Source organism: Haliaeetus albicilla, chromosome Z, assembly GCF_947461875.1.
Source record: "Haliaeetus albicilla chromosome Z, bHalAlb1.1, whole genome shotgun sequence".
In the NCBI taxonomy this organism is placed as follows: domain Eukaryota; kingdom Metazoa; phylum Chordata; class Aves; order Accipitriformes; family Accipitridae; genus Haliaeetus; species Haliaeetus albicilla.
The window spans coordinates 1,847,138-1,862,240 of NC_091516.1; the positions used below are offsets into that span (position 1 = coordinate 1,847,138).

The 15,103-nt window shown below is 38.1% G+C and overlaps 1 protein-coding gene across 5 annotated transcripts in view; it reads left to right on the plus strand.

The window, feature by feature from the left end:
* OSMR (oncostatin M receptor) overlaps window positions 1-15,103 on the plus strand; it is a 37,076-nt gene that overhangs the window by 3,744 nt on the left and 18,229 nt on the right. For 3 of the 5 annotated variants that reach the window (XM_069776916.1, XM_069776918.1, XM_069776917.1), the window contains exons 3-9: window positions 3,357-3,454; window positions 4,104-4,200; window positions 7,684-7,847; window positions 10,556-10,715; window positions 12,253-12,534; window positions 13,156-13,285; window positions 14,717-14,874. In XM_069776916.1, the coding sequence (XP_069633017.1) occupies window positions 4,128-4,200; window positions 7,684-7,847; window positions 10,556-10,715; window positions 12,253-12,534; window positions 13,156-13,285; window positions 14,717-14,874 (967 nt within the window). In that variant the 5' untranslated portion in view covers window positions 3,357-3,454; window positions 4,104-4,127. The remainder of the gene's footprint in view (window positions 1-3,356; window positions 3,455-4,103; window positions 4,201-7,683; window positions 7,848-10,555; window positions 10,716-12,252; window positions 12,535-13,155; window positions 13,286-14,716; window positions 14,875-15,103) is intronic. The other 2 variants (XM_069776920.1, XM_069776919.1) reach the window with 1 other exon arrangement.

Here is a 15,103-nt window from a genome sequence, read left to right on the forward strand (position 1 = left end):
GCGGCTGCGTGGTGCTTAGTTGCTGGCTGGTGTTAAACCACGACAGTGATTCAGGCTACAGCCTGGCAAGACAAAGCAAGTTTGCTTTATTTCCCCCATAGATGTTGAATTTTTAGAAGGGGGAAGAATATAGGGTAAAATGAAAAATACCTTGCTCAGCTGACTTCTATATCTCTGACGTAATTTTGTGCCCAATCATCCTCAACTTATGGCTTAGTATTATCCACCATTTTATGTGTCCCCATTACCAGGTTCATCATAGAAATTAGACCTGTAACTGCTGTTAATGACGGCAAAGAATTAGAGTTTAGGAGGGTGATTATTTCCTTCTATTTGGCACTTATGAGGCCATATCTAAATTACTGTGTCCAGACTGGGGCTCACAGTACAAAGAAGACTGACAGACTGGGCTGAGTCCAGCAGAGAGACACCAGGAGGCCTTGGAGGTTGGAGCACATGTAGGAGTCACTGAAGGAGCTGAGTTTGCTTAGCACTGAGAAGAGAAAAGTAAGAGCAGCTCTAACTGCAGTCCTTGCCTAACAAATAGGAAGTTACTGAGAAGACAGAGCTAAGCTTTTTGCAGAGGTGTTCAGCAAAAGGGCAAGAGGAAATGGATGCAAATTGTAGCAAAGAAAATATAAGGAGAAAAAATGAATAGATGAATATAAGGAGACTAAAAGAAGATTTTCTGCTTATATGAATGTCAGAAGAAAAATGAATATATGAATATAGGGAGAAAAAACCTGCACAGTGAGGATGGTTAAGCACTGGAACAAGTTGCCCAGAGAAGCTGTGGAATCTCCATCCCTGGAGTTCTTCAAACTCAGTTGGACAAACTACTCTGTGATTCTGTGATAGACTAGAGAAATGCCATTGCAAAATTATCTTAATGACAAAAGTAATCAGAAAGGAGAAAGTATTCAAATTATGTGTCTGCAGTCCGTATTCAAAACCACTGGCGCAAGAGCCTATTCCTGTTCTTACCTGCAATTTATGGAAACAAAGTACACGGTCATTCCAGGTTGGAGGATGGTGACAAAACATGACTTCTCTTAGGCTTAAAAAAAGAGTCAGGAGTGATTCATTCTCAGATGAAGAACTGTGCCGTGCTAGTGCGGTATTCATATCTTTTCAGATTGGCAAATCTAAACCAAGCTATTCACCAGAACAATGGCCATGATTGTCACTTTTCTTGTGGCATTTGGTAATTGCTTCCTATTTCTCAGAGGTAGTACTTTGCCTCTTTCAGGGTGATGAATTATTTAGATGTCTAAAAACCTTCCCTGGCTTCCTGTCTTCATTCCCTTTGTTGTTCAATTATTTGCACTTTTGGCAAGGTCATAGATAATCTATTACCATCATGTTGGGTTTTTTTAAATGAAATTGATAATGTATTTTGTGCAACGGTTTTGAGTCTCTTTTAATCTTTGTAACCAAGACACAGATTATTAAATGATGATTTTATAAAGTACTTAATTATTGATAATGCAGAATAAGTGCTTGACATTAGTTGGTAGTAATTACTGTATGTGATTAATTTGATACTCATAGGCAGAAGTTTCTGCATAAAGATGATTTAAGTCATATATTAAGGACTGTATTTCTTTATTCTTGACTAGTGTTGCATTTATTTAAATTTACTTCATATTTTCTTTTGTTAGAGAATTCAAGAACTTTTCCCATGAAAACTGGTTTGATACAGTTGTGATACATATTATCACAATTTACTATACAGCATTAAACTAGATTATTAACATACTGAATAGTCGAAAGGCATTGTAGCTGTCCAAAGCATGTTTATATTCTGATGGTCATTTATTATATTACACTGCCCTTTAGTAGCATACGGCATTTGTACTATGCATCAATAAAAGTGATCTAGGCTGTGTCATTAGTGAATGGACAGTGTAAATGACTGGAGAGAGAGGCTTAAATTAGACATTTGTTTAAATACAATATTTGAGAATGCCTCTTAAGAGCAAAAAAGAGTTTGGATTTGTTTTCCATATAGGAATTAATTTAAACAAATAGTCTAATATGTCATGACTTCCACAATACTTTGCCGCTATATTTAATGTTGGATTTAAGTGCTATGTAACAAATAGGGCAAATAGCTTTCTGTCCAACCCCAGAGATGTTTACAAAATCAGGAGATCAGGAGTCCCGTTTGGCCAGGTTTTCATCGTGGTGATATAATTAAGTCAGAAGTCATGCCACTGAACCTAACTGATGACCCTTGTATTAAATTGGTCTTAGAGCAGAGAGTCAATTCCCTTGACCTTAAAAGCAGTTTTATTTTCACTTTTTTTCCTGAAAGAGGGCATGCAAGATTTGGATGTGTGTATCTATATTCATTTCATATAATTCAAAAGAATAAGAATCTACTGAAGAGTTACTAGAAGTTTTAACACAATCTGCCTTGGAAAGACTTCTTTTTGTGTCACTTACTTCCTACTCACTGGTCTATAACAAAGAGCCATTCTATTGTGTTTATTCTGGAAAAAACCCATATCAAATTATTTTTCCTTTCAGATATTAAATTTGATCAGGTGATAAAAAAAGTCTGAACTTAGAAAATCCATAAAGAAGCACATTTCCCTAAGTCAGTGCTTGGAACAGTCTATTATTTGCTTGTGAATTAGGCCTAGGTTGTCAAAAATATTTAGATTCTTTAGTGTTGTCCAAATACTTTTGAGGATATTGGTATAATGGCAAGAAAGAATGCAGAATCCTATACATCAGGCAAGGCATCACTCACCTTTTAAACATGGGGACCTCCATGTTAAGCATTTGTGCTCACAAGGAAAAAGTTGGGGCACACTGCAGCAAGGGTGCTTGTGGGCGTTGAGCCCCAGGTTGCAGTTCTGCATGCATTTTCCATGTGACCTTTAGAAATGTGGGGGAAAAAAAAAAAAGGTTGAAATCTTTTCTTTTGATCCTTTGGAGAGAAATTCAGAGCTTCTCAAAACCAATGAATCTAAGGCAGGGTCATTAAACTTAAGTGTATGTAGCTCTGAGGTATTAAAATTGGAGGTTTTGTGCTGGGAAGAAGTTGTGGAGTGAATTCCTGGCCCTTCTGAAATCAGTAAATGTCCTGTCCTTGGCTTTAGTGGAGACAGAAGGTCATCCTGGTTATCTGTCCTGCTGAGCAGTTTCAACTTCTATTATGGAAGCAGTGGTTGAAGACTCTCTTTATCAGTATTCTACACAGATCCAGAAACGTAAAAAGTGGAAACTGAAAGTTAAAGATAGCCGTATCCATAGTCCTGTTCCTGTTGTTTGGACTCCTGTACCCTCTGTGCCTGGGTGCTTTTAACCACACTGCTGCTGAATGTTTACCTCTCCCTTCTACACAGGGGAGTTTGCAGGTGATTCATGCCTTGTGAGATCTGACATACGATCAGTCCCCCCAGGACGGGGCTGTGCAAGTCACGGAGTTTCATCCTGTGACAGTGTGAGTGTAAAAGCTATAAAAGGAGTGCTAGATAGCTGTGTGGTGCTTGAGATGATGGTCCTCCTAGGAATGGAACTTGCTAATACACTGACACGTGTATTTCAACTCCAGTCTAACTAAAGCCCTCCATATAGCGTCCTGGGTGCTGGCAAAGGGGAAGACCATTCTTGCCGAAGTTGGCTGCATTCATCAGTCAGGCTCTAGGTGGAGTAGAAACCACAAGGCCTTTTGCACTTTTCATGCCTTTTTTTTTTCTTTTTTTCTTCCTTGTTAGGATGGATATCTTGTTACTTGTGCAGGAGGAAAGCCAACATATATCAGGACAAACTTTTGTTTTAATATTCCTCAGAAATAAGTGGCAGGAAAACTTTAAAGTTATTGTCTGTTTAAGTTTAGGTTAAATTGAACTTATTGAGTGTGGTGTATTTTTCCCTATGCTATAACCAGGTCCTAAAAACAAGAGGGTTTTTTCATTGCTTATCTTTCTTTGTCCATTCTTCCTGAATTTCTCTTAAAGTGTCTGGAGTCTGTGTGGTTGGGTTTTTATTTATTCATTCTTAAATACAGTAATATTATTTGGACTATTGTCTGGCAAGCATTTCTTGTAAAAAAAACCCAAATAAATAGAAATTTCTTCTTTCCTGGTAAGTCTTGTGCAGGAAAAGGTGGATGAATGATGAATCCCTTCACGGTTCTGGCAGTATTGCTCCTCCTGAGGACTTGCGACGCTACATACTCACAGCAAGGTAAAGTCTGAACATTTGCTTTTTTATTTGGAAACAATCTACAGCAACTGAAGCTTTGGACTTGCTCATTTGTAAGTCTGCTGTGATTAAGCAACATGTTACACGCTTAATCAAATGATTGCCTTTGGTAAGGTGATGAAGCAACTTGTATAATTACCTTTTGTAACTGCATCAGTTTTGCCGTTTTGCAAACTGCCTGTTGAAGAGATAACTTGCAATGATGTGAAGCCTGAGTGTATTTATTTATCTTCTCCCCCTCTGTCTCATATGTTTTTGGTCTGTACTCTGTCATCTTCAAATAATTTATTTCCTCTTTGACAACTTTTATGCTTTTCTACCTCTTCCCTTCACTTTCTCTTTTTTGTTTGTCTCATCTATGAAAACTTCAGCACTTCTGTTTGCTCTTTTCTGATTGTGCCACAAGATTCCAGGATTGGATTTTTATTTCTTACACTTCACATGTGTATCCAATACAAAGAAAAAAAGTAAATATGCATATTTGGAGGCAAAAAAGTTGACTATAAGAATAACTTTCCAGAAGTCTGTGTATTTTAAGGTAAAAGTACTGCTTGTGCACTTGCTGCTGGCAATAGCATTGGGCATGACTCCATTAAAAGAAAAAAAAAGGAATTAATATTTTTAATGGACTTCTTGTGACCACCATTAAGAAGGCAGAACTTATCAGACTATAGTCTGCATTATAGAAGTTGTATTGCTTTCATTAAGTTGGTGAAGGAGGGAGAGGGGTGGGTTTATTTTATATAAATGTAGTTGTTATCATGCTGAAGGGGATAATATATCTGTTTCAGACTTTTTTGCCTCTCTTCAACCTTGAAATTCATATGTTCACATTCCATTCACCCAAGGTGCTGGTTCCTCATCGTTACCAATGCCCCTAAAGTAGCAAAACTTTGTAATGCAGGCAAGTCCAAACAGTTATTGCATTACAATAACTTGGTCACTTGTTTTCACATGCAGTTGTTCAGGAATAAAATCAGTCTCTGTTGTTAATCATAAAGCTATTCATATGGTCTTGAGTTAGCCTTCAAGTTAAAACAAGTCTTAAGACGCCTTGATTATTTAACTTTGCTAGGAGGGGAAGATTATAACTGTGAATGCTACAAATACTTCTACATGTGTAAATTATACTAAAAAAGTCTTTAAGTCCCACATTGTAACCCAGTGGTCTTCAAGATCTTGGATATATCCTTAACTATATTATTTCTTCTGTTTGTTTGGTACTGTGTATAAGCCCTGATTGGTGATCTAGACTGTCTTATGTCAGGCTCCAAGGAACAAAACTGTGTGAGGTCTGAAGTGATACGTCATCTAACTAAAAGGAGATAGTGGAGGGACACTCGTACAGATGGAGAAAAACCAGAAACTAACGAGACCTTTGTTTTTTTTGTCAAGTTATTTAAATGTGGCAGGTGAAAATACTCTCCATGGTGAGAAAAGGGATGAGATTTGATTGCATTTACCTTACAGAAGACACTAAAGCTGTCAAATTCTGCTTTCATGTAATTTATACGTTCATCTTTTTCCAGTAATTATATATTAAGGCTGCAGTAAGAATTGATCAAAGGCAGTGTGCATATATGTGTGTGTGTACTTCTTCCTGAAAAACTTTTTCAGGATACCACAATCCTGTTTCTGAGACCAAGCATTTGAACAATGAAACCTTAATTTCTCCCTCCAAGTATATCTGAAGAAGCCTATGCCAGTAGTTTCCTCTAGATTGAAAGCATACGGTTTCCATTTTGCTTTGACTTCCACTACTTTTCAAAATGGAATGGATTAAAAATATACCAACAGAGTCTGTAGATGATTTGCAAAAGAGAAACAATCCTTTATTTCAGCAGTTTTTTATAAGTTATTACTAATGGTACAATATTTACTTTCTTCCATTTATTCTTTATAGGCTGGACTTGTATAAACAACTAAGCTGTGTCAGTGTCTGTATTCTTGTAATTAATAAATATGCTTATAAAGTATTATCTGCTTCCTTTGATCAAGGATTGTTATAACTGCTGCTTCTCTTGAGCCTTTGCTTTCCTACAGTTAATGTAAAGATCCATACGTAGGGAAACTGCTGTGCAGAAGTTAGTGCAGAGCAGGCACCACAAGATAAACTGTAAAATGGCTTGGATATCTGACTGCTGCCAGAAGCATCTATCAAAATGTAGATTCTCAAACTAAATTTCCTGAATTTAGTGTTATTTTGTGTTTCTGCCAGTAATATTCTGTAAAAATCTCAGATAATCATTGGGTCAGTGGGTGAAGCACATCCGTGAGAAATATCTGGAGGTGGCATTTTTGTGAGAAGGAGATGCTGAGGTCTTTCAGTTCAGCATATGTCCCCGAGGACTGTGGCTGTAGTGGGGCAGGAATGCCCAGAATGAGTTCTGTTTTATTAAAACATACAATTATTTCTGTGATTTGTTTTCTGTGTCCTGGTCAGTATAAGCATTCTGACCGTGTCATTTGTTACAAGCAGAAGCATGTTGGAAAGCAACTGTGGCAAAAGAAAAATCCTAGTTATTTGGCCATTTCAGTTCCCTGACTTCATTATCAACCAGATTAAGTTTAGGGGTTTTTTTGTTGTTTGTTTAGTTTTCAGGAAGGAGAGAAGATACAGATCAGTGAGCACCATATTTCATCTCTTCCAAGAGTTAGGTTTTTGTGGGAGGGGTGACAGAGAAAACATCTAAAAAGGGGGACCATTCATAGGGTGATCTGTAGTTTTCAGCAGGCTAGTCTTCTTAAGGAGCCTTTCCTTTCCTGACACCAAAAGGGACTTCAGTCTGACTTTTAAACTTTATTTTATTCTGAGAATTAACTTCAGACCCACAAAAGGATGGAGGTGCCATTATAACTAGGTGTCTAATTCCAGTAGAAGAATCCACAGCCCTGACTAAAGTACCTAAGCAATGTGTAGAGCAACCAGGAACGTGCCTAATACTAGACTACCTTCTGAGCTAGCTACTGGAGGGAAACTCAACCTATCCTGTTCAAATACTTAATTTGCATTAATTAATTTAATCTTTTTTAGGTCAGAGAGCAAAATTGAGCCTAGATTTTCTGTCCTAATGATAAGAAAGCTTGCTGGGGGTTGGGATTTCTTGGGATTCAGTCCCTGTTAATACATTATGTTGTCCCTCTTCATAAGACTATAGGGATGGATCAATATTCCCATAAAGTAGCTAGTAAATTGAGGGCATAAAGAAAGTAAATAGCATACCCAATGTCATGGTGGGGGGCTATTGAGTAGATTCAGGAACCTCATTCTAGCCTGCTGATGCCTTAAGATGAAAGATTATCTTTGCTTTTGATATCAACAGCATGGGTCTTGATCACTTTCTTTCTTTTTCCCTTCAGAACTGTCTGGTGTGGAACCTATCTTACCTCTAACCACTGTTGTTTCAGATCTGCATTGTAACGCAGCTGAATGTTAATATTTTTGTGTCCTTTTTGTACTCACAGAATCCATTGTGTTTCCAGTAATGTACCTTAACATTTCCAAGGATTTGGCTCTTCAGCGGCTGCTGGTGGAATGGGATGTTGGCAAGTCAGCGCATGATAGTGAGCTGGCAATGTCTTTTGAAATACAAGTCCGTCAAACACATGAAAATACTACTGTGTGGACAGTAAGTGTATTTTTAAAAAAGGTATATTAGTTATTTACAATACAAAGGAAGCTTACAGAAAATCAAATGTTCAGATACATATGCAGATAGCTTTGCTGTATAGGTTTACAACTTACAACATAATATTTACAAAACTGTAGTAGAAATACCTCAGTATTTCACTAGGTGCAAGACTTGATGTAATGTTATGCTCAGTTTTTGTGCAAAAAAAATACTGTCTCAGATGAAGAATTAATTTCCACCTGTGCAGAATGTAGATAGGCCTTGCACACCCTTATTGAGGGATTGTGGTGGGCAGACTTAGGACATCTGATTTTGAAGGTCTTTGTTTCCCTTCCAGGGTGCACATCACTTAAGTGGCCTCCCAGCGTCATCCCTTCCCTTCCATTGCTCCTAAAGGCAGTCTTTTCTGTAGCATGATTGCTACCTGTCACTGGGGACTAATTGAGCATGAGTCATGTTGCTGCAGCTCCTCTCACCTTATGAACCATATGATAGTCTCAGTGTGAGCAAAGCCTTTTAAGCCCTGTGCTTGGACCTGTTAGCAGTTACCTTGTGTCCACCTCTTCCAGTTAAGTAAGAAGTAGTGATGTCTCTTTTGCAAAGTCCCTATCCTGCTAGTTTTCCTTAACGCCTAAATCAGCCAAATTTTCTGAAGAGGTGGAGATCACCCAAATCGTAGGCTTAGGCCTGCTCCTGATGTTTTCCCCAGTATGTGACTTCAGTGTGAGAACTTTTGTTTCCAAAGAAAATTTCCTTTCCTTTGGATCTGACAAAATCTTTTGGGAACTAATGCATGTTTTAGGGATATTATAACCTATTATGAGTCATCTGCTGATTGAACTATGGAAAAATATGAAATGCACATGTTAAAAATCAGTCAGACTGGAAAACTGCTCTAGCTCATTTAAAGCTGCTATTTGTGAGAAAGCACATAAACTGGAGAAGGGCTTATTTTTTCTGAAACCAGACGTCAACAAAATAAGATGGGCACTGTTAAGAATCACAGCTTACTCTGCTCAGCCAAGTTGGTACTATTTTTTCTCTGAGTTTGAAGAACCACATCTTCACTGCAGATGAGGTCTATGCAGTTCAGAAGATTTTGACCACTTTGATATATGGGGTAGGATTTTTAACACCCCATGACTAGATCTAACCCTGAAATCAGAAACTGGGTACATATAGCTACAAATAATTAAGTGGACGTTTTGGGAGTATCCTTCCAACAAACTCTTACTAACTTGCTGGAAAAGAGAAAGAGGTTTTCAAATCCAAGGATGTAGTCTGTTCTGTTACTCATAATAAACACGACAAGGAAAACAAACAGGGTATTTTGGATGTCACTACCACACAGCAAAGTATTTGCTTCTGTGTTTTTCTGAAGAATCTGTACAGATAAAGAAACTTTGTGAGTCTGCTCATACCAAAGCACGGACAGTCTATATAACTTCCAAAGCAGTGACTACATTCCTCAGTGCTGTAACTGAGAAATTACATTGTAAACTGACTGCAGAGTTTTTCTCAGAGTGGTGGTATTATGAAAGTGCAGGTGTTGCTGATGGAAAGAGGTAATGGAGAGCAGTTCTGTAGTTGTCAGTGTGAGCCAGGGCTCTGGTACAGCTCATACAAGCAGCACAGATCTATACGCTGAGAATCTGGTATGGTTGCTTTAAGAAGTACTGAAATATATATTGTGTTCTAAAATGTATTCATAATTACAGGTGATTAATAGAATTTTTTGAGCCATTTTTTCCTGCTTCTTACGGGCTCTCATGTGAGGGGAGATTCACAGCTGGGGTACATTTTCATTTGTCTGTCTGTATGACTACATGGTACCCTGGTTAGTTTGAGTTGCTCTGCCGTGTATTGGTGCAGGTCATTCGATGCCCAGGTGGGCCTTAGTAGTACATGCTGAAGGAAATTTGTAGGATATCTTCTCTTAGAGAGCAGCAGAACATTTTATATTTTTTGCTGTTTGTCTGCATTTATATAATTCAATATAAAAATAGTTGCCAAATTACAGAGCATTTAGCTCTCATGATTTTTGAACTCCATTTTACATTTTAGGCTGTCCTTCTGTTACTTTTGTGGAGCTCTAGCAGTTTTGGATGTATTTTTTCTTGTTTCTTAGATGTGCGTGTTACAGCAGTCAATCATTTTGGGGAGATCAGCAGATATGTTCCTACTCTGCCTGCCACTGATGGTAGTACTGACCTCAGATGCTGTGCCTTAGAACTACAATGAGATATCACCTGTGTAAATCTTTATTGGCCAGTTCAGATTCCTGCTGTAATTCAGAGCCAGGGATATGTAACGTGGAGCATTAGACAAGGTGCACTTGCAGGCAGCAGCATCTGTGTATGCTATTACTCGTGTAACAGCAGGCACAAATAACCCACTAAAAGTCTCTGAGAGTGAATCAATTTCATGAGAAGCAGGGCCTGACTCACAACTCTGTTCTCAGAATCAAGTAGTCTTGCCAGCACATCAGTCACTCCCTCACTGCTAGTACAGATTTGTAAGCAGTTGCTTTACCTACTAGTTACTTAGTGTGAGATCATGTGTAGCAAAGTGGGATTTTAGAGTTTCATTTTTCAAGAGCATTTTCGTCCTTTGAGCTTTCTCTCTCTCACGCTGCTTTTGATTGTACTTCCAAAGTGTTTACACATTGCTGTGTTTTCAATACTTTGCTTTACTGGCCTTTGTAGGAGTTTCATAATGTCACACTTGATAAATCAGGAAAGCCTCTTCATTGGATGTGGGATTCAGATTTACCTTTGGAGTGTATGTCTTACTCGGTGAGAATCAGGAGCAAAGCAGAAGCATCAAAAATCTGGAGTCAGTGGAGTTTGTGGGAGACTGTCCAGGGTAAGCAAAACAAAATTTTGCAATATTGGTTTTATTTTTTCCAGTACAAAGCTAGATTGTAATTCTCTGGTGACTGTAACAGTGAAGTCCAGTTCAGGAGAGGTGGCATCAAGTCAGGAATCCATTTTGAACTCTTATCTCTAAGCTCTAAACAACTTTTTTTTTTCTTTTGCTGGCAATAATAGCAATGCTTCAGCCATTGTTTTAATTACAGGCTATCCTCCTCAGCTAGCAGACAAAAAGTTTCAAAACTTTTCTTGCTCATATATTAAAAAAATGCAGTACATAGAGTGGCGTGGGATCTTGGATAGGCTCTAGCATAGACTATCAGAAGGTCAGATGCAGCCCTGGCCCAGACTGGAGGAGAGAAGAGGAAGTGCATAGCTCTGGCTACATCATTTGATGCATATGTTGCTGTTGTCTGGGGTTCAAAGCATTGATTAGTATTAAAGAAGCAGAGAGAGAGGAGCAAGTCAGCTCCATATGTCACTTGGAATGAACTTCTGTGAATTATATCAGAGTAAACAGGGAGAGAACCAATAATGTAATTAATGATATCACAAACCCCCTTTTTTTCAGATTACAATATCTTACTAGAACAGTTTGGTTTCCAGAGAATTTGGTTTAAACAAAATATGTCACTGCTTGAGGAAAAAATGGCTACAGTGATTTTGTAAAGAAACACTATTCTTGTTTGGAGCAGCAAGGGCTTTTAGTTATGGGAAACATCATGGGTAGTAGAAGCATCACAGGTCTGTACGCTTGGATTGTGGTACGTAAATTGCCCATCTCCATCACACTGTATAATGGGAAATAGGATGCAAGACTCCCTTTTCTTTCTCACTAACCTCCATCTTGGAGATTTTATTTTTTCAACTGAAGTTGGATATACTATTTTTTTGTCACAAACTGATCCTGCATTACAGATCTGATTTAGAGCTTTCTGAGAGACAGTGCGTCTAGACTTCATCAGATTTTTGGATCAGATTCTTGAGAGTAGATTTTTATCTCCAACCTGTGCAAAAGCCTGTAAGTCACTTAAATCCTGCTAAGTTTTGCTTCCAGCAAGGAGTCCAACATTGAAACCATAGGAGTCTCATTCCAAGTTGAGTATCCCCTTACTGATGTCATTCATTGAATGTTGACTCTTCTTAGCTGAGCTCTGCATGAGCTTCAGAACATGATGTTTTTCTAGCCCCCTGCTCATAATCTTCAAGAGCCTGTTCATAGGTGCGGGAGGTACTGTTCATCTGTACAGGCAGTTCTTAATGTACCCTCTTTGTTTCACCTAAGTGAAAGTGGTTTTCGTCTCTTAGGTAGTTTGTTGGACTACATCATATGTTTATGGGTTTAAGAGAAATACAGGTATGTTTACATGTGAAGTTGATCTCTGTAGGGGGAAGAATACTAAGTAAAAGTCCATGAATGGTTAATATAACATTAACAGATTCTTGTATAAATGCTCAGTTATGTGTTCTGGTTGAAGGCTGCTGCCATGAGCAGATTTTGGAATAGTTTATTATGTATTGATTTGCAGGCCTGGACACTTCAGATAACAGTGGACCACAAATCTTTCCAAATGAAAAAATTGTAGAGGAAGGCTCTGACATCACTTTTTGTTGCATTGGAAGGAAAGGTCAAATCGTTAAGGAATTTTTTCTAGTCCCAGCTGTTCATGTTTCCAGTCACACAAACAGTCAAGTTGGACTTCTCACGGTGAAAAATGTGGCACATCAAGAAGTGCCTCACATCAGTGTCTACTGTCAGGAGTCTTGCAATGAAGAGCAATGCTATGATCATGCAATTTTCTTCGTGGGTAGTAAGTGAATGCTTTATTACAGTTATATTTTCCTGTTGTTATTAAGCCAAGAATGGCTGTGGGGAACAGAGGGAGGAAAAAAACCCCCTTGCTGTAAGTTGTCATTATCCTGTCATGTCCAGCTGAATTCTGTTTACTGTCTGACTTCAGATCTGTACACTTGTATATAGAAAGCATTAAAGAATAGCATTACATATGTTCAGATTAATCTCATTAATTGATCCTAGTACAGGTGACTGATTTTTAAATATACCTACCCATTTAGGACTTCAGCTTCATTGTCTGTGCGCATGTGGTAAAAACTCAGCACAGAGCCCCTTTCGAAGGCTAGTAGCAATTTTTACAGATAGAAAACAGTACAGATTAAATTAATGAATGTATGAATATAACAAAAAAATAATAACATACAGAAGTGTTTGGATTGCAATTAATTTATGGTGTTATCCTGATTTTCCCTGCAGAGTGGTCATTGAATAAGTATAATTGAAATAATAACATCTGTAGTAAACCAGACTTTGTACATATCCATTATTTCTAGTTTGTTAATATAGTAAAAAGGTTGATGACTTTTGCCTTGACTGCCATGCTGTTGGTGTTTTTTTGGTTATTCCCTCTGACAAGAACCACCTGATACACCTAATGATTTTTCCTGCCAAACTCAAGACATGAGAATAGTAACATGTACTTGGAGCCAAGGAGGAGACACCCATCTTTATGGACGTCATTCACCAAAATACACCTTGTCTGAAGAGTATGTCTCCTTATTGTTATGTTAACTCTGGCCTGTGCTGTACAGAACAGTCACGTTCTTTCCTTAAGATCTGTGGAAGTGTTTCTTATCCTTGTTGCAATCAGCTGCCTTCCTCTTTCCAGCTCACTGATCAACTTATTTAACAAAGTTTGAGCAGTGCAGAAATGCTCTGAATTAGACTACTTATAACAAAGTTGCGGCTCCATCAGACCAGGTTGTGCTTGATCAAGCTTGTTCTAACCTTTCTTTTGGGGTAATTTGTTTGGATATCTTTCAGTAGATATGAAGACACCCTGCAATCACAACAGATAACTTAAAAGTACAATGTAATTATTGGGTAACACACATAACATATAATTAGGATTTAATTAGCTGGTAGGCTGAATATTAGTTTGTTCACAATCCATTGACACTAATGCTGACTCAAAGTGATGATTCCCAGCTAACTCTGTTAGCCTAATTAGCCTCCCTATTTTTTTTTCTTTAGGATTTTATAGCTTTACATGCTGGTGTTTTCCTTCTTGAGTCCTTGAGCTACTGACAGTCCTATATCAAAAATCCTACTTCTGTCTATAATTTCAGGTTTTTTTGTTTTGGTGGGGCGGGGTTGGGGGCGGTTGGTTGGTAGGTTTTTTTGGTTGGTTTTTGTTGGTGTTTGTTGGGGTTTTTTTGCCTGTTTTGGGTTTGGGGTTTTTGGGTTTTTTTTGGTTTTGGTTGGGTTTTTTTTGTAAAATCGTTCTGCAGACTTTTTCTCAGCTCTTTCTTAGCAGTCTGAGTCAAGGTTACACAGCTGTGGCATATGAGACCTGGCCCTTGGCTCCTTGCTACAGAGGTATCTAAATGAAGAGGAGAGGGACTTCACAGCAGGGCCTGCAGAGAAAGGGGAACTCATAAAGCAGGACAGATACCTCATCATCACAACAAACATTCATCAAAAGATCTCAGCAGAAGGCTGGTCATCATTGCAGATACTTTCATGGTTTCTGCATCATTCACTTCCATTGAGATATTCTGATGGTTTAAAAATGGAAGGTTAGAGGATGCACTTGAAATTACTGCTTCATTTAAAAGCATAATGGTAGACATGTGAATGGTTTAATTCTTGGCAAATAAGTCCCTAGTTCAGAATTTCCATGAGGAAATCACTAAAGCAATTCAGCTGTATCTTAAAAGGATATCAATTTAGCTGTATCTTAAAAGGCTGAAGTAAACTTAGACTTTGAAGAAAACATTCTTCTAATTGTAAGAATACCTACTGTACTTCAGGGTAGCGGAAAGAACTGGGTGGCTTCTTATAGTCCCACTCAGCCTTATTTTTGATGGTGCTGTATTCTAGTTGGGCATCAAAAATTGCAATACCTATATCAATTGTACATTATGGAAAAATGTCTTTCTCTTTTTTTTCCCCCTTCGCCCCACCTTCTTTGATAGGTTTTCCCAAAAAACGGTTCCATGCACAGTAAGTTGTTCGGAGCAGTGCTCGTGTTCTTGGGATATAGGCCAGCAAAGGATCTGTAATATCACAGTGACTGTGGAAAACCCACTGGGAAAGAAAACTGCCACGGATGTTTTTGATGTAACTCACAGAAGTAAGGTCTTTTCTATGTCTTTGTTGAGGTTTTTTTTGTTGCAGGTCTTGTCCTCCTGATCTTAATATTTGAATGCTCTAGTTTAAAGTATGGAAGTGGTTGGTTTTTATTTTCACAGTTTTTATTAATTATCTGTCCCTGTGCTATAGTTATGTGCTGTCTCTTCAGTTTCAGCTTTGCAAAATTGCGTTAATGGTAGAAAACAGCTTCACTCCAAAGGTCAGATTTG